This window comes from Eublepharis macularius, chromosome 6, assembly GCF_028583425.1.
Source record: "Eublepharis macularius isolate TG4126 chromosome 6, MPM_Emac_v1.0, whole genome shotgun sequence".
Taxonomy (NCBI): Eukaryota; Metazoa; Chordata; class Lepidosauria; order Squamata; family Eublepharidae; genus Eublepharis; species Eublepharis macularius.
The window spans coordinates 73856681-73881278 of NC_072795.1; the positions used below are offsets into that span (position 1 = coordinate 73856681).

The 24598-nt window shown below is 40.8% G+C and overlaps 1 protein-coding gene across 4 annotated transcripts in view; it reads left to right on the top strand.

Annotated features, from left to right (window-relative positions):
* MXI1 (MAX interactor 1, dimerization protein) overlaps nucleotides 1-24305 on the top strand; it is a 112964-nt gene extending 88659 nt beyond the window's left edge. For 2 of the 4 annotated variants that reach the window (XM_054982352.1, XM_054982355.1), the window contains exons 4-7: nucleotides 9534-9648; nucleotides 11299-11470; nucleotides 15753-15821; nucleotides 19663-24305. In XM_054982352.1, coding sequence (XP_054838327.1) covers nucleotides 9534-9648; nucleotides 11299-11470; nucleotides 15753-15821; nucleotides 19663-19763 — 457 coding nt within the window. In that variant the 3' untranslated portion in view covers nucleotides 19764-24305. Of the gene's footprint in view, nucleotides 1-9533; nucleotides 9649-11298; nucleotides 11471-15752 lie in introns of all 4 variants that reach the window. The other 2 variants (XM_054982353.1, XM_054982356.1) reach the window with 1 other exon arrangement.
* Nucleotides 24306-24598: the final 293 nt, after the last annotated feature.

A 24598-nucleotide genomic window follows, 5' to 3' on the forward strand; every position in this document is an offset into this window, starting at 1 on the left:
TTCGTGCAGGACATTTCAGCCAGTGCAGTCTTTCTTGTCCCTGCATTCAAGGTGCACCTCAGACTGTTCCTTCTGAGCAGCTGTTAAAGGCACAGGCACCACAGCTTCCTTTGCATCTACTCTCCCTTGTTCTGCAAGAATCCATATTGCATTGCTTTCAAAGCTATCCTGCTGCATTAGTACCTTTTTTTAAATTGCAAAGACTAGATGGGAAGCTTTTCATGGTGAAGAGCAGTTTTCTGATGAGGGATGCAGTTGTTGCAGAATTCTGGATGTGGTTCTATATCAGAGTTGAATATGACCTACGGGGTATACAACAGAAGGGTTCTCTGCATTCTAACTTGTAGCCTGGTTGAAAATGTAAAATGGTGATAAGGGGGCAACTTGAAATGGAGGTAGGTCTCCTGCAGTCTTCTCTTGTTATGCTCCTTTGTAATAATATCTTACTAAAGGAAATCTTACATTTCCAGTTTGGTGTAGTGGTTAAGAGTGCGGGACTCTAATCTGGAGAGCCGGGTTTGATTCCCCACTCCTCCACTTGAAGCCAGCTGGGTGACCATGAGCTAGTCACAGTTCTCTGGAGCTCTCTCAGCCCCACCCACCTCACAGGGTGTTTTGTTGTGGGGATAATAATGGCATACTTTGTAAACCACTCTGAGTGGGCATTAAGTTGTCCTGAAGAGTGGTATATAAATTGAAAGTTATTATTATTACGTTGAATGTTATTATTTAAGAACTAGTACTTCCTGTCTCTGCAGAACATTGTGCTTTCTACTTTCGATGGGGTTCAGATGACCCTTTCAGACCCAGTTAAGAGCCATGGGGAGCCTCGTGGCACAGAATGGTAAGCTGCAGTACTGCAGCCCAAGCTCTGCTCACGACCTGAGTTTGATTCTGGTGGAAGTCGGGTTCAGGTAGCTGGCTCAAGGTTGACTCAGCCTTCCATCCTTCCAAGGTTGGTAAAATGACTACCCAGTTTCCTGGGGGTAAAGTGTAGATGACTGGGGAAGGCAATGGCAAACCACTTGTTAACAAAAGTCTGCTAAGAAAACATCGTGATGTGACATCCCCCCATGGGTCAGTAATGACTTGATGCTTGCACAGGTGACTACCTTTACCTTTACCTTAAAAGCCTAGGAGTTATGCTGGATCCAGCACTGCTGTTAGAGAAGCAACTTAATGCAACTGCAAAAATGCTTTCTTCCAACTTCATTTGGCCCAGCAGAAGATGGCCCCCTACCTTGACATAGCGGATCTGGACTAATACTGCTCTCTACGTAGGTCTCCCCTCAAAGTCAACATGGAGACATGCAGCTTGATAATAATCAGGAGCTAGTGGAGCCTGCATATTACTCCCATTCTGTAGTCACTCCATTGGCTGCTCATCAGTTACCTGATTTAATTCAAGATATTGGCTAAGCAGGATTGGCCTTGGTTAGTAAATGGATGGGAGACCTCCAGTGAAGACCAGGGTTGCAGAGACAGGCAATGGCAACCCACCTCTGTTAGTCATTTGCCATGAAAAACCCACCGGGGGGTGGGGTGGGGGGGGTCACCATAGGTCAGCTGTGACTTGAGGGCACTCTCCACCACCATTGGCTATCACATATAAAGCCCTTCGTTACCTTGGCCCCTTGTATCTGCAGGACTGTCTCTCTCTCTATGCTCTGCTATGGCCTTCTGCAGGTGCCACCCTGTCAATTGGATAAAATCAACAGCTGCCCAGTTGTGCACATTCTCTGTTGTGGCCTCCACCTTATAGAATGGCCTGCCTAAAGAGGTCAGGAAAGCAAACTATACAAAACTGAATTATTCAGAAGTGCTTTTTTGGAGAGGTAGGAGGACTGTACTGTAAGGGGGAATTGTTCAGACAGCTGCTTTGGTAATAAGATGGGGACAGTGGTTTATACTGCTGTGTACTGTGTGTTACTATAAGTATGCTCCTATGGGGTAGCTTCTGTATTGTTTAATATGTCTTACTAAATTGCTTATGTTTTCTTTCAGCATTGTTAGAACTCTTTATCAGATTTCTGCTTGTTTTCAGTTTTTGCAATCCATAACGTATTGAATTGTTTATGGAGTGTTCCCAGTACACTGTGTAATCCGCCTTGAGCCTCAGTGAGAAAGGTGGACTATAAATAAATAAATAGTCAAAAGAGCCTTGTCTCAGCCACTCTCCCCAATAAAGGCAAGGAGTGAGGATGATGTGTGGCCAGGTAAAATCAGGACACTTTCGTTATCTGTTTACATGAGTTAAAAAGGATGTATTTTCTGCTGCCTGCCAAACCTGGTCAGAAAACTGCAGTCATATGACTGTTTTGATACCTTCTTCAGAAAGAAAGCTACCTAGAGCTGCCAACAGCCTGGAGAAAAAATGTTCTGCTTCTTTGATAGAGGCTTAATGGGATGTTATTGATCAGATGATCTTATTTAACCCCATGCCATGAAAAAGCTTCAGCTGCCCGTTTCCACACTTTAAGCCTCTGTTAAAGGGGTGGAACATTTTTTCTCCAAGCAGCTGGCAACTCTAAAGGTGGGATTTCCCCCCCCCCTCTGTTTTACACCAGCATAGCTTTCATTCCATAGGATATGCTTTCATTCAAAACTAAATCATTTACCTGCTATGTTATTTCATCACAGAAAAGGATATTATTTTATTTATCTTATTTTACTAGATTTGTATCCCACCCTCCTCGCAAATGGGCTCAGAGTGGCTAACATCAGCAAAATATCAATAAATACAGGCTTAAAACACATAAAACTATAAATATTATCACCAATCACGGTAGTTAAACTCAAATTCTACAGGGTCAGCTGTGGAATGGCACTCAGAGCAGGATGGAAAACAGGGCATGGTAGTAGGATTGCCAGATCCCCCACCCTCCCTGGTGGGAGATGGGAGGCCTAGCACTCACCTTACACTCCCCTGTCAAGTGTGTGTGTAGCACACGTTTGCACCGGGCTTGCATGATGATGTCATCGTACGAGTCACAGGCTGCTGTGGGAGCACTTCTCTGCTGCCCAGGGGGCTGAATTGGGCTGAAATCAGCCTGAATCTGGCCGCTGCAGAGCGTGGGAGTGCTGCCATGCTCTGTGGTGGCCCGATTGGGCTCAAATCCAGCTGTTGCAGAGCGTGGGAGCACTCCCGTGCTCTGCAGTGGCCCAATTCAGGGCTCAGTCCAGCCAAATCGGGTGTGATTTTGGCCACTGCGCCAGCTGGGAGCACACTGCATAGTCTTGCGGCACGCCCTGGGAGACACATTCCCCCTGTGGGCCAGGTAAGTGGGGGTGGGAGGTGGAGGGTGAGAGCAGGGGATCCCTACATGGCAGTCAGAATGAAAGATGGAAGAGGGGATGGACACCGGTCCTCAACCAAAGGCTTGATGGAACTGCAACAGATCCCACAGGGCCCAAATCTCCAGCAGGAGTGTGTTCCACCAGGACCAGAGCTATAGCCGAAAAGGCCTTGGCCCTGATAGAGGACAGGCAAATGTCCCTTGGGCAGGGACCACCAGTAGCTGCTTTTCTGCAGAGCACAAGCCCTGCAGGGGACATAATGGAAGAGATGGTCCCGTAGGTATGTCAACCCCAGTCCATTAAGGGCTTTGAATGTCTTTTCCACTATGCTTACCGTACCTCTATAATTTTTTTCTCTATTTGAGCCAGTTAACACTACTATGTCATGACACCAGGAAAATAGCCTAACCGTAAAAAATAATAGAAGTAGAAATGGTGACAATTTGCAGTGGTGTAACAGCTCCAGTTTTTGAAAAATGGTGACCTCAGCAAGTTGTTTAGAGGTTGACAGGCATAATTATGCTTTCCAACATGCTCCAGAACTTGCGCTTTCCTAAGACCACAGAGAACTAGCAGAGACCATCCCCACACCACGGAGGTTACACTTCTGTTTTGCACAAAAGCAAAAACAAAGCAGCAAGTCAGTTTCTAGAAAAAGCAGGACCATAACAAGGAAAGAATGGGAGTGCATTGATGGCAATGTCATTTGCACCACTCATATAAGTGAATGTACAAATTATAGTAATTGCTCTATATGCTTGGTTAGTTTGGAACCACCCTGACAGTGAGATTTGGGAAAAATTCAGTAATACTACTCCTCTGTTTGTTTTAATGGCATATGAGGTTTTATGAGATTTAATGACACATGAGATTTTTAATTTATGTTTTAATTTGTTAGTCGTCTTGGTGGCCCTATGAAGGCGGAAAGGAGGAGTAAAATTTTTGTTAAATCAGTATTTAGATGTATTTCTTTTTCTTCTGTTTTCCCATACTCAGTACCTACATCAAATAGCATCTGGTCTTCTTGCCAGGTACTTTGACTGCATTTGGGATTTATGGTGAATAAGAGATCCTGTAGCTGGACAGGAGCCCTTCAGACTCAGGAGAAGGATTTGACTTGGATGGGTATATGAGCCCCTCTTTACATATCAAAAATGGATAGGGAAGCTAATAATTTGGACATAAGGGTTTAGCCTAACACAGTTCATCTGCTTATGAAGCATCCCGTTTTGCTTGATTTCATTGTGATACAAAGCTGGACATGGCCCACACCCATCCTGCTGAGTTTCCAGGATGCCTGTAAGAAGCTTGGTGTACTCAGCACATTCATTGAGCAACGTTCCAGGAAATAGCTATGTAAACTACACTAAGGCAGTAAGTCAGTGATTCCCAAAAATTGGTTACAAAAAGAAGTGGCAGAACTTTGTCTTCCTTCAGGTCCAACTGACCAGGTTCAGCCTCTTGCCCGAGTGTGAAGCTCAGCTGTGCTGGCTCTACACCCATCACTGACTATCTGTTGAGCCACCCATTACCCTCCTGCAATCCGCCGATGGGTCCACTTAATACCATTTGAAAATCACTGCTTGAAGGACAAGGCTGCTTAGAGTACCTTACAGCAAAACTGCATTTTATGTACAGTTCCATGATCCTTTTATTAAAACTTTGCAACTTCTGGGGATGCAGTTGTAAATGGAGAGGGTCTCATTTTCTCTTCTGTGTGTCCCACTTTCCTGCCAACACTAACCAGGCCCATACTTCTTTTGTCTGGTGGGAGAAATGATGGGTAGTCATAAGTTTTTTCCCCATTGAAGATCTTGGGGTACCCATGGTGGTAGCAGTTTTCATTGGGAAATGGGCCCAGAAGGAAAGGTTTTAGAAGACTTTTCAGTAGTAGATTGTACATGAATTACAAATTGCAGGTGTTAGATTTACCACTTTGAATTTAAGCTCTCTGTTAGGGTTACCAACCCCCCTGCTGGGAGCAGTGGATCCCCTGCCCCTTGCCGGTGCCTCCTGCAGCCAGGTGGTTGGAGAGAAATGGGGCGGTGGGCTTACTGAAAGTGCAGGCCTTTGCCAATGACTTTGTCATGCTGCCAGTAACATGCTGGCACCACTTCCTGTACACTAGGAAGTGGTGTCATAACATTGATAGGCAAATCCCTGATATGTAGGCAAAAACCATAGAGGTTTTGCCCAAATATCAGAGTGTTTCCAGCAGGTTGGCAACATGACATCTCTTTTGGAAGTGATACCAGCACATTGGTGGTGATGTAGTTATGTCACCAGCTAGTGGCCCAGCAGCCCAGTGGCCCATCCCTTTACCCCGTGGTCCCCCCAGTCCCCCTCCAGTTTCCATGGGGAACCTGACAACTCTCCTGTCTGTACTGCTCAGTGTACATCATCATCAGTTTCATGTAATACATGGAAACTTGACTCTGTATTTAATAATTAGAATTATGTGAACCCTCATTTATTGTATAATTTATTGATTATACTTTAATTCCCACCCTTCCTTTGAGGAGTACAGGGCATGTTTTCCTTTCTATACTGTATCCTCTTAACAGCCCTGTTGGGGTAGGTTAGGCTGATAGACAGTGACTGGCTCAGGTCACCCAGTAAGCTTTATGGATGGATTTGAACACAGGTCTCTCTGGTCCTAGTCTGACTTCAAACTAGTACATTACATTGGCTTGATGTGATTCAGCTGTGGTCTCTGTAAGTCCCATGATGGCTGATTCCGCACATGTTGGATAATGCACTTTCAATGCACTTTAGCAATCGTTTAGAAGTTGTTTTTTAGTTCCAAATGGTCTATAAAGAGGATTGGAAATGCATTATCCAACGTGTGCGGAATCAGCAGATATCCTGTTCATTCTGGTGAAGGAGTTGCCAGTCATTGCAGATCTTGCTTGGGCTTGAAGGTCTGTTAAGAGTTTGAAAGCCCTTTGTGAAGCATTTGCCCAGTGCACCTGTTGCTGGGGCAGACGCTATTAATTGTCTCGCTCCCTAAAGTCGGCAGCTGTCAATTTGAAAACATCTTCTGAGTTAGAAGACCCTCTTGACAGTAATATGGATTAGATGTCATTGTTTTAGGAATGATGCTGAAGTCAGGGCAAGAGTTAAAGATATGCCTTTAGCTTTCCAGTTTTTTAAAATATTTTTTTTTTAATCTTAAAAATTCAAAGCATTTTAAAATATCAGACAAAGACATTCTTGTACAAAATCCTTGTTTGCAAAGTCAGAGAGCCTTGAGGCTGTTTTTCCAAGTGAATGAGAGGGCTTTTGTCAAGGGAGGCTTAGAATGCAAACTCTGACAGGCTGTCCTCTCTAGTGGGTGCTGCTCTTCTTCTGACAGTTCATCAGCCAAACCCCTGACCCCACCACCCTTAATCATCCTTGCTTGTCAGTGATATAATTGCACGATTACCCACTCTACGCCCCCTCCCCGCCCCAGACTCCTTTCAAATGTCTAACAGTAGTGGATTTGAAATACAAAATGTAAATAAAGCATCAAGACAAAAATTTTGGCCTCCATTCAGTGGGATTGAGCTCACACTCTCCTCCTTTGTCTATGAACATGACTGATGAAGGTGTTCAGGGACCAGGATGCCTTCACTGCCAACAGAGAGACTGACGTCATTGTGTTATTGATCTGGGGATTTGTGAATAAGCATCAGGAAGATTTGTTCGAGCTAAGGATAGTAGGTATACATGAATGAATGAACAGCAATCAACTTTCTATTAGTTGGTTTAGATCAGAAGATGGCTTAAAACTATTGCAGAAGAGAAAGATTCTCAAAAAGTAACTCAGCATGAATTCTGAGATTCTTATTACCCTGCAAAGTAATCTAATTCCTGTTGTAGGCTCCTCTGAATTGCAACTTAGCTTTCTTGGTTATGTTGCTCTATAAATCCCCATAAACATTAATGGTATCATATAAACAGAATATAATTTAAGACCCAAACGTTTTAATTATTTGTAAACTTTTAACTGGTTTGTCTGTTTTGTGATTTAATTGTAATTATCTTGTTTTTATTTGGGATGTAAAATATGAAACAATAAGAATTCATTTATCACTTACATTTTGCTGTAAACGTTTAAACATTTTTCTAAAGCTTGGAAAACTGGCAGAGTTACCTGTGAACTCTAAGACCATCTGTGCCTGTGGAATCTGCATTTTTCCCATTCTGGTTAATCATCTGTACACAGGACTGATGCATGAGCATGTTAACATATTAACATATTTATTAAATGAAATTTACATCTCCAATCTTTATCTTCACAGAATGTTAGATGTTGATGTTTTTAAGCTCTTTTGTATTTGGGTAACATGCTGGCTTGTTGATGAAGACCCTTTTGTCAAAAAATGATTGATTTTACAGTTTTAAATGTCTTTGTTTTTTTTAAGAAGAAATTTTGTTTGAAAAAGTTGATGTTTTATTATGGTGGTACAGTAAATCTTGAATATTCTGCTTCTGAGATGAAGGTCATCCAAGGCCACTCAGTAAGCTTCCATGGCAGAGTGGGGATTCAAACCTGTTTCTCCCAGAACCTAATCCAGCAACTCTAACCACTGCACCATGCAGAAACTATGCAGTATGCTGGAAATTGAAAATACTCTATACAGGTTAGTTATCATAGCAGAAGTAACAGCCTTGCGTGTATCATTGGAATGGAATCCAGAGCAAAGGGCCAGTTCATCCATGTGTGTACATTGATTGGTTCAGTGACAACTAGCTGAATTTATGAATTGCCTCCCCTGAAACACATTGGGTGATGAAATTATGTCAGGGAATACAAAAACTCTGGCCTATGGTGGTAGCAACTTCATACATGAAAAGACATCACTTGATCTCATTGCTGATGTGTGGCGTAACAGCATATGTGAATTCCCATGCCATCCCATGTAGGTCCTTTTCTGCAGATCTGAGAATCTTACTCTGTGTGGTCAAAACTATTCATTATTGAGGACTGTGGAAAAGAATTGTGGAAAGAAATTTGCATATTAAGATACATATAATTGACACAATTTGCATGCACATTGAGTCAAGACACAGCTGGTGTATGTCTTGCACTCAGCATGTAATTTTTATCATGCCATATTCTCGTTCAAACTCCTTGTTAATCCCTACTAGGAAACCTCTTGAATTAGTTCTCTTGAAACAATGGCTGGATGTTGAAAACATTGCAAGTGGTGGGGCAGAGGAGACAATGATATGGTGTTCCATCATGTGTGGTTGCTACACTTATCTTTGTTACGTTGGCTGAATGAAAGCTGAGATTTTCTTGATTGTGCCAAGAGTTTATATGATGGATGTAGCTTAATCCTTGCCAAACTAATAATCACATGTATGACAGTTTGTTATATTTATATTGCATTTTCCAGCTGAAATTAGCTCCCAAAGCATCTTTAAAAAGTTCAAAGTGTCATTAGCAAACTTAGAAACATGATTACAATGAGGAAAGGTAGTTCTCTACTTTGAATACTCAAAATAACCGAAAGGGAGGCCCAGATTTCTTCATTGTCCACTTTTTAAATGCTTTGCTGCTATCACAAAAGTTCCTGTGTGGTTAGGAGGAGGAGTACCTTGGAAGCCACTGTGCCATGTTTATGTGTATGACTTGACTTTTGTGCAAACTGGCAATACATATACCAGTTTATAAAAGTTAAAAAGGAGTCTGTTGGCACTTTAAGGACTAACAGATTTTTTTTCATCATGAGCTTTTTTGTGTCTTATGCATGGAGTATACATTCAGAGGATATATATTTATGCTACACACATCTGACTTACAAAAGCTTACGCTGCAGTAACCTTTGTTAGTCTTTAAGGTGCCATTGGACTTCTGTTTAATTTTGCTGGAACAGACAAACACAGCTACCCTTCTGGAATTACTAGTCTGGAAAAGTATCAGATCTTTTGGCACAGTAAATGGCAACAGCCACTCTCGCCCAAATCTTCAAGTCTGAAACAGGGGACAGCAAGAGCATGTGTATTTTGGACCCCTTCTGTATGTTCATCAGATCAAGGCAAGCATCATGATTGTAGCAGAGAAATATAGTTCATGTCAGAGGCTTGACACAGAAGGATAAATGCCCTTGAATGTCAGGCATTGGTGTGCTTAAGCACCAAAGTTGCTGCAGTTATTTGAGGGAACTGGGGTGGACTTTCTAGGGGAAGGTTTGTGTCACTGCAAAGTGCTGTTCTGCTTCTAACCCTGTTTCTCTTCATTGTAGACGAGCTCACCTCCGACTATGTCTAGAACGTTTAAAAGTTCTGATACCACTAGGACCTGACTGCACCAGACACACAACCCTCGGGCTTCTCAATAAAGCCAAAACGCATATCAAGGTAAGACTGCACTAGCTGGTATTTTGCCAGCACCATTTAATATGCTCAGTTTTGTAATCAGGTTACAATCCAGCGGCCATTGAGCTAAGGAAGGGTAGTACTGTTCCAAGGTTTAATCCCATGACATTGATTTAAATCAGAGCTTTTATCCTGTCTAATGATACTGCCTGTGGGTGGTATGTTTTATACTGTCTCTTCATCTGTCCAATATGTCAGGTATAGGACTAGCATTGAGATATTTTTATTTGCATTTTAAGCAGCGAATAAGTCGAAAAGAGTATGGTAAATAAGTTCTAGCTGCAGTCCTAAGCATGCTTTGCTGTAACTGTCACTGTAAAATCAGGGAGTCTTTTGAATAAATATGGCTGGGACTGGCTAGAGAGTTCAGTATAGTTGTGAAGGGCTCTGATTCAAATAGTTGCTCAGCCTGAAGGCCCTCAGTTGTTTGGGCAAGACATTGTGTGTCTCATCCCCACCAAGCTCACATGGTAGTGAAAAGAAATAAATGAGAATGTGTTTCTCATTAATATATAACTAACATTTAAAAAACCTTTGTCCAAATTTGGCTTTATAATCTTTGAAAATGAAGGTTTTTAAAAAAAATCCTAAAATTAAAAGTGATCAAAAAGTCCATCAAATCCAACCCCGCAAAGTCAGGAGGGACCAGTCGAAGATCAACCAACACAGTCCAGTCCACGTGCTGTGCCATATCTGGCAATGCATCCCGCATGAATGAAACACAGTGTTACGACTCCCCTGGATTTTGTTCCTTTCAGCTCCAACCAAATCCAGACACATACTTGCTGTAAGCAGAGAGCCAGTACCTCCAGATAGGCAGAGTGAGTGAGTCAGTTCACTTGCTACAGGAAAAGGCCACTGGGTTGCATGGGGTGCTGATAGATGTGTGTTAAATCTTTGCAAATTGTAGAATGTACTGAAGCCGCAGTGGACCCCCCCCACACACACACAATAGCTGATAAGAAAACAAAGAGGCAGACTATTTTAACGCAGCATGGCATGTGCCCGTCTGCAGCTTCCCAGCTTCTCTCTTGATGGTTTGTTTTCATAAAGGGTAATGCCAAGCTCCCAAGGATCAGGCTGTGCTTAAACACCCTGGAACAGCTCGGGCTTACCAAGGGAGGGGAACCCTGCTTGCTTAAACGGATGGCATTAGCCTGAGATGACTCCTAGAGTTATGCAACATGCCAGCCATCAGGAAACCCCGTGCATTGGCCTGGTAAGATTTCCTAGCTGCAATCAAAGGAGTCTGCAGTAGATTACATAAACTGTTGCTCAAATGGGCAACTGCTTTGAAAAAAATACATAATAAACCACCAAAGGATATGCCAGTCACCAAATTTCAACTGGGAGAAAGTATTAAAAGCTATCTGAACAAGGTCTGCCTGTGGCTGAGTTAGAGGATTCCCGTGTAAATGAAGCGTGATGTTCAGTCTCTCCTTGATTTTGTTTTCACTTCCAACCCAAATTCAGACCGAAATGCGTGTCAGCACTTTGTGCCACTGGCACACTGGTTTGGTGCCACCGGAGAGCAGAAATTCAGACGTTAGCAAATGGGAAGGAACGAGGCAGAAACTGGCTGGGCAAGGGATGCAAATTAATAATTGCTGGGTTGTCTTTTTGTCATGGCAGAAACTTGAAGAGGCTGACAGGAGAAGCCAGCATCAGCTTGAAAACTTGGAAAGAGAGCAAAGGTTCTTAAAGCGAAGACTGGAGCAGCTGCAAGGCTCGCAGGAGATAGAACGAATACGAATGGACAGCACTGGATCCACCATATCCTCAGATCGCTCTGATTCAGAGCGGGGTGAGTAGCTAAAAGACTCATAGAAGCTTTTCACAAACATTATCCTGATAAACCGAGGGAGGGGTGATCTTATTATAGATGTGATTTTGTAGGGGGATGTCAGGCAGGCAAGCCAGCCTGCCTGCCATACCTGTAAATGTATTTCTACTGGGGGGGATGGGTAGTGGGGTAGCTTTCCTCCTTCACTGTATCTTGCTTTGCTTGGGCCGAGTGGTGTTATCAATGCATCTGGAGCGGTGTGGGAACAGACCTTGGGAATTTCAGCTCTGCGTCTCTTTCATGACTTTCATGCCAACTTCAACTGACTGAAGGGGACTGGAGGTATGACCTCTTGAGGACGACTTGGCTTTGGCATGCCAGGCAATTCTCTGAACTCGTGCACTACTAGGGAGCATAATAAAGACCTTTAACTCACACAACCGTGTTTGATGAAGTGGAGAGTCTTGAGAGAATCCCCTAGCGAGGCCTGACATTTTACCTGTGGCTTTTACTTGTGACTGTCGCAGCTGTCAGATAAAGATGCAAAGGGTAGAGAGGTCTTACACACACCTTGCTTTTCTTGGCTGCTTCATCCATTGTTTTAAGTTGGTTCAATGGACAAGAGGACTTGTTTCTGCCATCATCTAAATCTTGAATGCTCTGTGCATGTTTTCCTTAAACAGCTTCACAAATGATTCCAGATAACAATTTTAACCCATGGGGCTATGAAAGAGAGCCAATTTGGTGTAATGGCTAGTGTGTCACACAAAGAATGGGGACCCCAAGGTTCAAATCCCCAAGAAGCCACTGGGTCTTGGGCTGATGATACTCTCAGGGTTGTTGTGAGGATGAAATGGAGGAGGGAGATGCCTATATATGCCATCCTGAGCTTCAGGGTGTGTGTGTTATGTGCCATCAAGTTGTCTCCGACCTATGGCGACCCTATGAATGAAAGACCTCCAAAACATTCTATCTTTAACAGGATTCCTCAGTTCCTGCAAACTGGAGGATGTGGCTTCTTTTATTGAGTCAAGCCATCTCATTTTAGGTCTTCCACTTTTCCTGCTGCCTTCCACTTTTCCTAGCATTACTGACTTTTCCAGAGAATCTTGTCTTCTCATGATGTGACCAAAGTACGATAGCTTTAGTCTTGTCATTTTAGCTTCTAAGGAGAATTCAGGCTTGATTTCATCTAGTACCCACTTATTTGTCTTTTTGGCTGTCCAGCACCACATTTCAAATGAATCAGTTTTCTTCCTGTCAGCTTTCTGTACTGTCCAACTTTATGCTTAGTCTACATTCCAATCCCCCCAAAAGGGGATGCCAAGGAGTGCAGCAACTATTGGACAATCGTGTTAATTTCCCATGCAAGCAAAGTGATGCTCAAAATTATACAATAAAGACTCTTACCGTATATGGAATGAGAAATGCCAGATGTTGAAGATGGATTCAGAAAAGGAAGAGGTACCAGAGATCACATTGCAAATTTACAATGGCTAATGGAACATACCAGGGAATTTCAGAAGAAAATCAGCCTGTACATAAGTGCAGAAGTGCAGGGTTCACAAGATAGGTGGTCAAGAGCACCACCTATGCTTATTGTTTCTGTATGGTGTAATTACTCCTTCCATTCCTCCCCCCTTTGCTAGTCCTGATCAATACTGAGAAAAACTAGTAGTGACATGTTACACAATCAAGCCAAAGATATGCCCTTTGATTTTACGAGATGCATGGGAAATTTTTTCTGTTGCCATCAGTAGCACTTAACCTTACTTCACTTTGGCTGAATTTTGCACACTTACGTTTGTACAAGTTTTACTATCCATGTGGGATCCATATAGACAATTCCCCAAGCAGGAATGTAAATACAGCATGCATGTAATCACTTGGTAAACCAACGTTAGTAACATCTAGCCGAAGTCTGGAAAATGTCACCATGATTTTGCATATGATCAAAAATCCACAGAAGCAGAGGAACGGTAAAGGTCTCTTCACAATGTGGCCAAAGAATACATCCACAATTTTGGTAAATAGTTTCACTTTCCATTTTTGAACCTCCACTGATAATTAAATGGGTTTCCACTATCAAGCTGTTCTCTGTAGTTGCAAAATACCACAAAACACATTTTTGGAAAACTCTTAAATGCATGTGTGACAGAAATGTCTTTGAATGCAGCTTCTTACCAGTATTGCCACCATAATAAAAAACTTATCTATCATAAATCATAACAAAGGCAGTAATGTAATAAAAATAACTTACTTGTACAAACATCACAAGTAAATTAATGGCCTACCTGAGTTATCACATGATAATTTACAACTTTTATTGCATGAAGTATATCATATTGAAAAGCCAGGTAAATTACAGAAACTAAACTGAAACCTATTTCAGCTTAATAATAATTACAAAGACTGATGAACCTTGATCCTCTTCGGGCACTAAAATGTCCTTCCTGCAGGTCTCCGTGTCTATATTGACAGAAGAAGCAACAGCATATATTTTTAGGATGCATAAGAAGTGGAACAATAGATTAGTCTGTTGGAATGTTTTAATTTTAAATGTTCAAAAGTCAACCTGATATATCTTGTCTACCCTACAAAACTTTGTTGATTCAGGCTTGTTATTGGAATCTGACACTATATTTTTCACCCAGTTTCAACATGGATTAACAAGAGACAAGAATGCTTGATTTGTGTTCCCCCTAAGAATGTATCTGCACAAATAGCTGTTTCTGTGGAATCTGTCTTAGAACTTTGTATCTTCAGATCATTCTTAACTGTACCTGAAGGGGGCGAATTGTTTTGGGTTCCCTCCAAAGTGACTCTAAATTCAAAAGCATTTCTGGTTTTTTATGCTTTCCTGTGGAAGTCCCTGTTTGCTTTCTAAGAATGATGAAGCCATGTATTTGATGCACCCAAGTATGCCTATATTTTTATGGTATAGTGGTCCAAGTAATATCCCACGTTCATGGAGGATGCCCTCCTTGCCTCTTCCCTCCCACTGCAGCCCTGAATGTGCCCTGGGGACTCCCTGCAGCATTTCAGGGGAGGGGAGATTTGGGGCAGATATTGGAATAATGATTTTAATTATTTTTATGTTTCACTGTTGTAAAAAGAAATTGTAATAATGTAATAAACTTGAAATTTACAATCTTTGGCAAAGCTGTCAGAACCAATTCAAACATTCAAAAAGAGGATTAGTTCCCCCCTCCCTGAGATTCCTATGTTTCTACTCTTTACAAAATTTAATATACCCGAGCGTCCAGGTGTGCTTCCTGTCAGCTTTCCAAGGCAGTGTAGTCCTGGGCTGTACCGTTTCCTTTTTCTGAGTTTTTGACTCAGTTCCAAAGGTGCAGGCACCAGTCATTCATCCTTCCAAGAGGGACAGAGTACTTACGCTCTGCATAACTTCTTTCCATCCCTCAAACTATCCCAATGCTTCATACATTTCTTTCTTCATTTCTTCCTTAAAATCTGGTAAGAATATAAATTTAGCAATTTTAGCAAGGTTTTCAAGTTAACCTCCATTATTTGTTCAAAACGCAGAATTATGTGATATTAACATGTAAATGTATAGGGCTAGATCCAAGGGTCATCCCCCACCCATGAAAGGCACTTCCGTTAGTGAAACAAAACTTTCTTGCCTCTCCCTCCCGTTGTAGCTCACTGAACTCCCCAAAAATGCTGCTGGGGGGGGGCATGGAATCTACAGGAAGAGAGTGGAGGGGAGAGCTGGAGTGAGAAGGGGAATTTGTAAAAATTGCCTTCCTCTCACCAGCAAAAAATGACTCTTGCATTCAACTAGTGTAATATAATTAACATTCCTTCCCTGGTTTGTGACAAAGTTCTTCAATTTGAACTGACAAGGCAAGGGCAGGGAAATCTTTTTCCTGGGTAGTGTGATTTCAAACTGTATTGGTAATTATTAGTCTGGGCAGTATATACCAGTGTTCTATCTTCACTTTATTCTAACCAAGAACCTTTTAACCAAAATGATTGCACTTAAATCATTTTGCAGTAATAAACCGTTTTTCTCGCCAGTAATCAAATACAAATCCAAAGGCTGCTAAACTGGGAACCCAGGTCATCTGGTATCTCCTAAAATGTTATAATTCCTGCAAAGCAGTAATATAATATGGCAATTTTTAAACTCTTCCTTGCCTTGATGAGTTTATAGCAGACCTTCCAAAGAAAATCTAATGACTTGACCAAAACATTAGCAGTCCCTCGCCTTTTCAGTGCTCTTAAAGGAACAGTGACCTTGTACTGACACTACCCTAATCTGCGTCTCCTTCTTTTGCAGAAGAAATAGAAGTGGATGTGGAAAGCACAGAGTTCTCCCATGGAGACGTGGATGATATCAGCACAACCAGTACGAGTGACATTGATGACCACAGCAGTTTGCAGAGTGTCGGGAGTGATGAGGGTTACTCCAGCGCTAGCGTCAAGCTCTCCTTCACTTCCTAGAGCATGGTGCTAGGGCAGAGCAGATGATATCTTTGGGGCAATTGAAGTTCACGCGGCAGGGCTTAGATACAGTGTTTTTCTTCTCCAAACCACACATCAACAGCTAAGCTTCAAAAGATGCAACTCTAGAACAGTTCCATGGCCCAACAAGAGGGTGGGAATCCAACAGGGGAATGAACCACTCTCCATACTGTCCTAGTCCCAAATTCCTGACTTAGCGCTGAACCCATAGCTATTTTGAAGTCTGAGACATCACTCCAGTAGGCTTCAGTTGGACTGTGTTCAGCTGTACTATAAATGTATAGTGAAAGGTTTTGCTCAGAGATTATTTGATTGGACAGGGGATCTTAGTGATTCACGCTCTGATTCTTTCATAATTTGTCACGTCTCCTGAAAAGTGACCATTTCTCATCCCCTCTTGTGGTGCTAAAAAAAACAAAAGTCTGTCCAATATATATGGTAATAATTTAGCATACTTGGAATATCCATGTATATGTCCCAAGCTATGGGGCAAAGTAGCTATGGTGGTAGTTTATTGGATCTGCCTCTCCTGATGAGTTTGCACAATATTTTAAACTACAAAGCACCTTTTTCAGGCTTCTGAAAATCCCAATACTCAGCTCAAGCAGATTTTTGTTCTTAACCTGAACAAGAAAACTACGAAGTTGGACAGTTTGTGTACTCTCACCAGCAGAAGCTTATCCAGTCACTGCTTTCTACCCACGGGGTTTTTCTAGCCAGCTTTGATCATTCTTACCTAAGAGTAATAACAGTGAGGAGCTCCGCTCATGCCCTGTGAAAGAGAGGTGCTGCAAATCTGGAAGCAATTCCCATTCAACTCAACTTTCCACTGGACCTCATTTCGAGGCAAGAGCTTGTGCCACATAGTTTAGCACTAGGGTATGAAGCTGTAATTTACCAGCACGCAGTGCAACTGCTCTCTGGATTCAGTGGCTGCAGAAGTAACTCCCAACATAAAATGATGCTCCCAACACAGACAGTGAAAGAAAGACGAGCCTGTAAAAGGCCTGACGTGCAGGAATGGCACAGCCTCCGTTCTGAGCCACAATGACCTTTTTTTTGCAGATTATTTTGATAAATGTTTGTAAAAGTGTTCAGATGACAGAACCTACATGCAACAATGTCTTTTTAGAACTCATAGGCATGATTCTGCAAACGTTTTTTATAATTGACACAATGAAAAGGGACCCCTGTTACTCTGCTGCAAGGCACAAAAGGAACAGGAACTCTCCGGGGTTTTATGGCTCTTCATTTGTGTGTGTGTGGATTTTTCTTGTTTTTTTGTTTTGGCGTCCCTTTGCAAACTTTGCCATCTGGATTGCTATCCTAGTCACAAATCTGTAGTTAACAAAGCATGTCTCTCATTGCAACAGTGCGCCAGCATGGATTTCTAAGGAAGGCCTACAGTTCCTACCTGTGCAGAAACTGTTGCTATTAACAAAACAATATTGTATCCAATGTTTTATTATTTTTCTTTTACAAATGAGCTTTCTAACCTGCACTTTGAGGTCTTCTTAGCTTTTCTTTAAGCTTTTTATCCACAAGGATGGTTGTTCGTTTACCAAGTTTTAAACTTCGCTCCTTTTTAAAAAAAGAGACCTCATAAATGACACGTTTGACTTTTTTCACCTTTAAGTAATTTGCCTATCCCTAATAATTACTAAAGAAAAAGAGAGAAATAAGGAAAAATGCTTTATAAAACTCATAACTTATTACCGATTATAATTAATGGGTTGTTAATTTCAATCCTGTAGATTTAATTTTATTATTTTTAGATAGGGCTGGGCAACAATTTTTTTTTTTAAAAAAAGGTAACCTCATTTAGCAGTGCAGTGGAATTGTGTTTAAATGTTAGCAATGGTTCTGCTTAATAGTAGCACTTTAACACCATTAAACATTTCTGTATCTGAAATGCGCTGTGTTCTGCCCTCTTGGTCACTCATGAGACTTTAGAATACCCATGTTTGTTGTGCCTGGATTTTTTTTAAAAAACCTATAGGTCATGTGATTAGGTGACCCCCAAATGACTTATGTAGATTTTGTCTTAATACTGATATGCTGTGTGTGCATTTAAACCCATGTTATTCATTCACTCCAGAGCTATTATTGTGTCATATAATATACAAGGCACAAATTTTAGAACCTGTGTCATGAAATAGAAACCTAATGCCACAGGGTTATAGTGTGTTTATAGCAGGGTGTTGTTCCCCCTCCCTCCCCATTTATTAAAGCGTGGATCCAGTTGTTTATCCATTGATCTTCCCTGTGTGACTAATATATCTGGTTTACTGCATGTGGTACTCTCTCCCTCTAGTGGCTGGAATAAGAACCCATTAGTTGTAGTTAAAAGGGAGAAAACTTTCAACTGAACCAAGAGTACTTTTATAGATTTGGCCCATTAATCTGCATGTTTGAAGCTATAGGGTTTTAGCACAGTTCTATGAGATTGGCAGAATAACTGATGAGAACTCAAATGAGTTACTTTGTGGCACTGAGTTATTACCAGCCCATAGCTAGTGATTTCACCTAATGAAAATCAGCTGTGGTAGCTCTTTTAACCTATTTGTGTTGAATGGGTGAGAATCATAGTAGCTTGGCTGTAACCAGGCAAAGGTTTTGTGGTGTCTGGCACTTCCTGGGGTTTTTTTTGGGGGGGGGGAGAAGAACCTCAGGTACAGGAACCAGGGAAAACACCCCCCCCCAAAAAAACGGCTGTGTCCCAATGGCAGGCGGCCTGGACAGAATACTGGTCCCTTATGGTGTATCAACCCCTTATGGTGCATGCAGATCATGTCTAGTTGATATTTCTGGGATAGAAAAATGAGGCTTGGCTGCCTAGACCACATTTTACACACACACTGGTTGATGCTTATATAAAATCACCATAACCCTTGGTATGATGGCTCAGTGAGATACACATTCATGTCTTAAGATACAGCAGTCAGGGTGAATTTGTCAGCATCTTTTTCAGTCTGTCTTAGAAAGAAGAAAATGGCCACTCTCCTCTATGCAACTTGCTTTGAATAGTGTATCTTGCTTCACCTATTATTGCCTCTAGTGAGACAAGCAAACCACAGTTCATTGCCAGAAGTATACCAGCCTTCGGTTTAACATCAGAATAGATATGGTTGTTGATGAAACCATGTACTTACTTTGCTAAATTCTGCTCTGTGTCTTGGAACATCCTCACAGCACTTCAGAGATCCTTTTTACATATAAATGGATGCACACTCTTCCTCTACACAAACCTTGTCTTTCTGGTAGGTATAGTTTAGGCTGACTGCTAAATGCTGCTCATAGTGCTAAAAAAGTGTAAATTTTTTATTATGATTGACCAAAATATCACAAAATAGCTTTTGAGTTCCCTGGAACTGTTCATTAGGTTGGTGATGGATGCAAGACAAAATTCACTATGCATTGCAGACTTTGGATTTGCCAACATGCCCTGGAAATGGCTCTTGCTTCTTGTTTGTACTTAACATGCAGCCTGATGAAAAGTGCTTGGGATCTCAAAAGCTTGCACTGTTCTGTGGTATTTTGGTTGATCCTAATAACAAGGTATTATACTATTTGTTGTCTTTGGAATTTTTTCTCATAGGCCAATATATATACTATTTTTGTTAAACTGGTAAGATTCTTTTTCTGAATGTTTAAAATGTTTTTAAAAGTGCCATCAGTTATTATTCAGCTCTCAACATCTATCTTTTCCTGCGCATAATTTTTAGGTGAAGGGAGACAAGAATGGAACAAGTCTGATTTGTTTATACCAGTTAAGATTTGGTCAGTTAGAGCTGAATGCCTTGTCTCAGGTAAGCTCAGGATTTGAGTTCCATGGTGTATCACTTCTAGGGAGGCATTCCTTTCAGCGGCATGGGATTTCCATGCCTTCCTGCTCCCTCTCCCACTTGAAATGCTGCTGATTAGGAACAGGAAACCCAGGAACAACATAAAGGGCAAGTTAGAAAAGGAAAATCTACAAAACATATTATGTTCCATTAATGAAAATTAACTGTGGGCTCCAAGCCCATGTTCCCCCACCCCCCACTCCTCTACTATGCAAGGAATCTTCTGCTGTAGGAAGGAAAAACATGTATGTTTCGTGTGTTCTTTACTAGTGCATTAAGTTTTTGCCTCTACACAGGTTTGCACTGGAGCTCTGTTTTCTTAGTCTTGTGTGCATTAGTGTTTCATTGTGGCCTATACTGAAGTTATTTTTAAAGCCATTAAAGCCTTTCATTCCACTAATCTGGATGGAAGCTTATGGCTAGTACTTTCAAAATGGTGTTGATATACATCCTGGATTTATCAGTCTCCTGGGGGGCATCAACAGACCTGCACTGAACAGGAAATTCTATTGTCCCAAAGGTTAAAAGCATAAAAGCCAAATTGTAGCCAAATTGGTATCCCGACTTATCAGTCATCAGGAACGTTAATGTTTATTTCAAGAGATGAGGCAACCAAGTTTGTCCCCGTGCTACTTGTGAAGATCCTTTTATTTTATATATGTGACTGTGTGCATATAATACTAAGAGCAGTTCTTTACCTCACAAAAAGGTGTAGAAACAGACTAATTATGTCTGAAAAGAGAAATTGTACAACTTGCAAGAGAATTAGTGCACACAAACTCTATTGCCTACTGTAACTGGCAGCTCTTCCTCAACCTTCCAGTCAAAATTCTATTAACAGCAGGTACAGGGACTGAGCCTGGCAGCTTCTGTTTGCAAATCATGTGCCCTACCATCAACTTGTGTTCCCTGCCCACCACAGAAATATTATGATTGAGAAGTGATAATAGAAAATGGAAACAGCTATAACCTAATGCCTGTTCTCCCCTATATGTTGTCCTGGCTGAAGCACTAGAGTGACATTAATTATAACCACATTCTATTTTTGTGTCATGACTTGCAACTGAGGATATATATTAGGATATGACTATTATTGGAATGAACCACAAAGATTGTCAATTCACAATTGATTTAAAATTCATAGTTGATAAAATTGGGATCCTACTTGGTAGTTAGTTCATTGGTCTTCATTAAAAAAACTATAAAATTCACTTATGTTAGGACCTGGCTAATCTGTCACCAGGAAAACAGCCATTAACTTCAACTACAGCCATGATTGCTTTATGAGAAGTACAGGAAATGGTGAAACAATTATCACAGCAGCTTCCAGTATCAGAAAGGTGAAGTACTGTTTTCATGAAATCAAGGCCTGGGTATTTCATGCATAATGAGAGCCTGCTGAAAACATGGTCTAGTCTCAGTCTTACTCTCTTTACAAGCTGAAGTATTTCCTTCTCCACTTTCATAATACTAGCTGCTGACATGCATTCATCATCCTACTACATGGGATGAAAAGTTCCAAAGGATAATACAAAGATTTCCAAGTTACTTCACTTGTACATGCTTAACAAAAACTACTGAAAACAGCACAAGCCACATTCCATGTCACTTTTTTCTGCAACCACACTGCCAAGATAAATTTCTTGACTGTACAGTTCTCTGGACTGTCAACCATAATTTTTTGTTGCTAGTCAAATCACATGTTTATATACACAAGTGGCATTAAACCTATTCTTAAAGAGTTTAGGAACTAAAATCAGAATATCCCGTTAACATTTGGGTAAAAACAGTATGCATACCACTTACTAATAAACCACTGAAGGTGACAGCAGAGTCAAGTTATGCCTCAACAGCAAAAGTTAACAGCAACTAAGAGCTCCTAGTTTAAGATTGCTATGCACTACTCTATCATACTTCAGGTACCTCTAGTATCTCTGTAATTTAATACCCCATCTCCTTTTTACCATTTGTCACACAATATGGTGTAGATTTTATTCTGTTCCAGTACAGTGACAGTACAGTACAGCTACTATTGTACATGAGACAACCTGCCACAGTGGAAGGAACAGGACTGGATAATATCTCACACAATTCCTGAGCAGATGGTAGCTGTGGGAAAACTGAACATTCTATACTGGCCCACTTTTCATCCCATCATATGTTCATCTGCCACCAGGTAGAGGATTCAGTTTTCAGAAAGTGTTCAAAAAGCAAAGTTTTCTAGGCATAGTAAAAGCTGTATCCTGCACATGGCAATAGTTGGACAAAAACAGCTAGTAACTGTTTCAGAAGTTATGTGGGCAGAATTTTCCAGTGGCTTAGATCATGGGCTCAAGCATGTGTGAAACGTATTTTTATGACTGTGCACGAAAGACGGTCTTTCACAAGGAAGCAGAATATATGCCCAACAATGGAATTATAGTAGCATCATATAACTTCTTTGATACATAGCTGTAGCATAGTGGTTAAGTAGTTGGGCTGCGAATGAGCACTTTGCTGGGTTGAATCCCACTACTGCCATCAGTAGTTGGCTATGAGTAAGCCATTCTCCTCATCCCCAGATCTGTTGTGGGGATAAGAGCAGCAGTGACATAGTTCATCACTCTGTGGGGTACTAGTTTATCTAGAAGAACGGCATATAAGAGTTATTATTAAAAATAAAGACCTAGTCTCTAACATGCGAAGTTCAACATGGCAAAAGTCTTGTCGATTCTAGTAAGGTTAAACATGACCACACTGTATTGGTTTGTAATTAGAAACATTCCTCACTGAAGTGGCAATCAGTGAGCAATGCTCACGATGCAGATGTCCTGCAGCAAAAATGAACTTGGCATGAATGGGAAATAAAATAACAAAACCTACAAAGACATGGATCGCTCTTCTGTCATGTAAGAATTAAAAACTTAGTTACTGAATTCACTGTGAAAGGGACTTAAGGATCATCATGGACAACACAAGGTAGAATCAAGACATTGGGCAAATATTTAATATTTAACCTGTTTTGCAGCATTACTGCACTGCTGTAGGTAATTTGAGAGTAGTGTTCGCCTCAGCAAACTATTTCATCTTTTTTTAAAAAAAGAAACTGAAATCCAATAGTTCCCTTCACTATACACCAGTAGCACCTTTAAGACTAACCAACTTTACTGTAGTATAAGCTTTCGAGAATCACAGTTCTCTTCGTCGGATGATCTGCTTCATCCCATCATATGTTCAACTGACCCACAAGCAAGAAATAATGCATAATTCTCCAGCTGGCAATAACCAGGGGATGTATTGTGAGTTTCCTTGCGTAATAGCTTGCTAGGGTTTTTTTGTCAAATTACTAGAATGGCTTAAGCATCTTGAATGAAGCGCTTATCAACAAAAGACATTATTTTGTGTATGTGAAATCCCTTACCTATATACAAAGTTCTCTATCAAATTACCCCAAGCAAACATTTAAGATAGCTACCACAAAGGAAAAAAAATGTGCTTTTTTGAAGAATTTCTGTCTTGGTGCTTTTGCCTGAAATAATGTGATGGCCATATTTCACACATACTAAGTTACATGCTACATGTATTACTTTATAAAAGCACAAGTGACAAAAAACTGGCATTTCTCATCAGCAGCTAAGTTCTGTGACAGTCCTGCTAAATAGCCGTATATAAAATAAAATCCTGCTACTGATACTCAAACCTGCTACTGAAATTCGAAAGAACTTGAAACTCTAGTGTGACATCTGTTTGAAAATAACATTTTCCTTATGCTTGCAGGCTTCTGAAGCTTACTACTTAGCTATTTTTAATCAGTTAATAAAAGTCATGTAATTTGTATTGGGCTTAAATTTTCCATTCTGAGTTATATTCTGAAAAAAACAAATAATAGTCAGAGGTAAAACATACCCAAGACAGGTCTTAAAACCAAATACATTTCATCTTCTCCTTTTCCATATTAGCCAGTTTCTGACATGACTCGGGCTTGTGCCATTGTAATTTCCCCCAAATGTTCAAAATGCTTACCAGCAAGCCTCTTTCAGCTTTTACTGAATTATGAATTTTCTGAGCAGTTTGTGCATAACGGGGAATTACATGTACAGTGCTATGGTTTTATGTAGTGATACTGTACTTGTCTAAGAATGATGTTCTGAGTTTAAACAGATGTATCCTTTGACAAATATTTTTCTAATATGTATGTAGTTCAGTGCAAGTTTATTTTTTCAGTTTCTGCTATTGATATTTTTGTTTCCTCTGAGATTTCTTAAACTGGTGCAGTTACTGTAATGGTGCTGTAGCCAATTGCTACTTTGAGGAACCGAACGAGACAAAACAAAGAATCCGAACCAATCCCTGTTTGTCGTTCAGATGGACCAGTGCCAGTCTTCAAAAATCAGTACTGAAATGCTGACCACACCTCTGTCTGTAATGATACAGGGATGGTGCTGACAAAATGTTACATTTTTTCATCATTGTAAAAATTCTTTTGTTTGTGGACGTCTATATTAACTTGTTTAAAATATATGAATAAATTTTATGAAGTTTTATTTCTAGTAAGGTTTTATTAAGGTCCTCCCCCCTTTCTGTATCAGTAACATGAAAAGCAAGCATTAAATAGATGGTTGCCATAATTACAATTAGAACTGGCTGTCCTAATAAAATATTCCAAATATTGCTCTTCCACAGCAACCAGATGCTTATATAGGCTGTTCACTGTTGGGAACTGCAACCCACCATTCCATGGAAGTGCATAACAGAATTCCAATGCAGGGTTACTTATATATAAATCCGTTGATTGAGACTGAAGTAACACCACATAAGATTATACTGTATGTCCCCC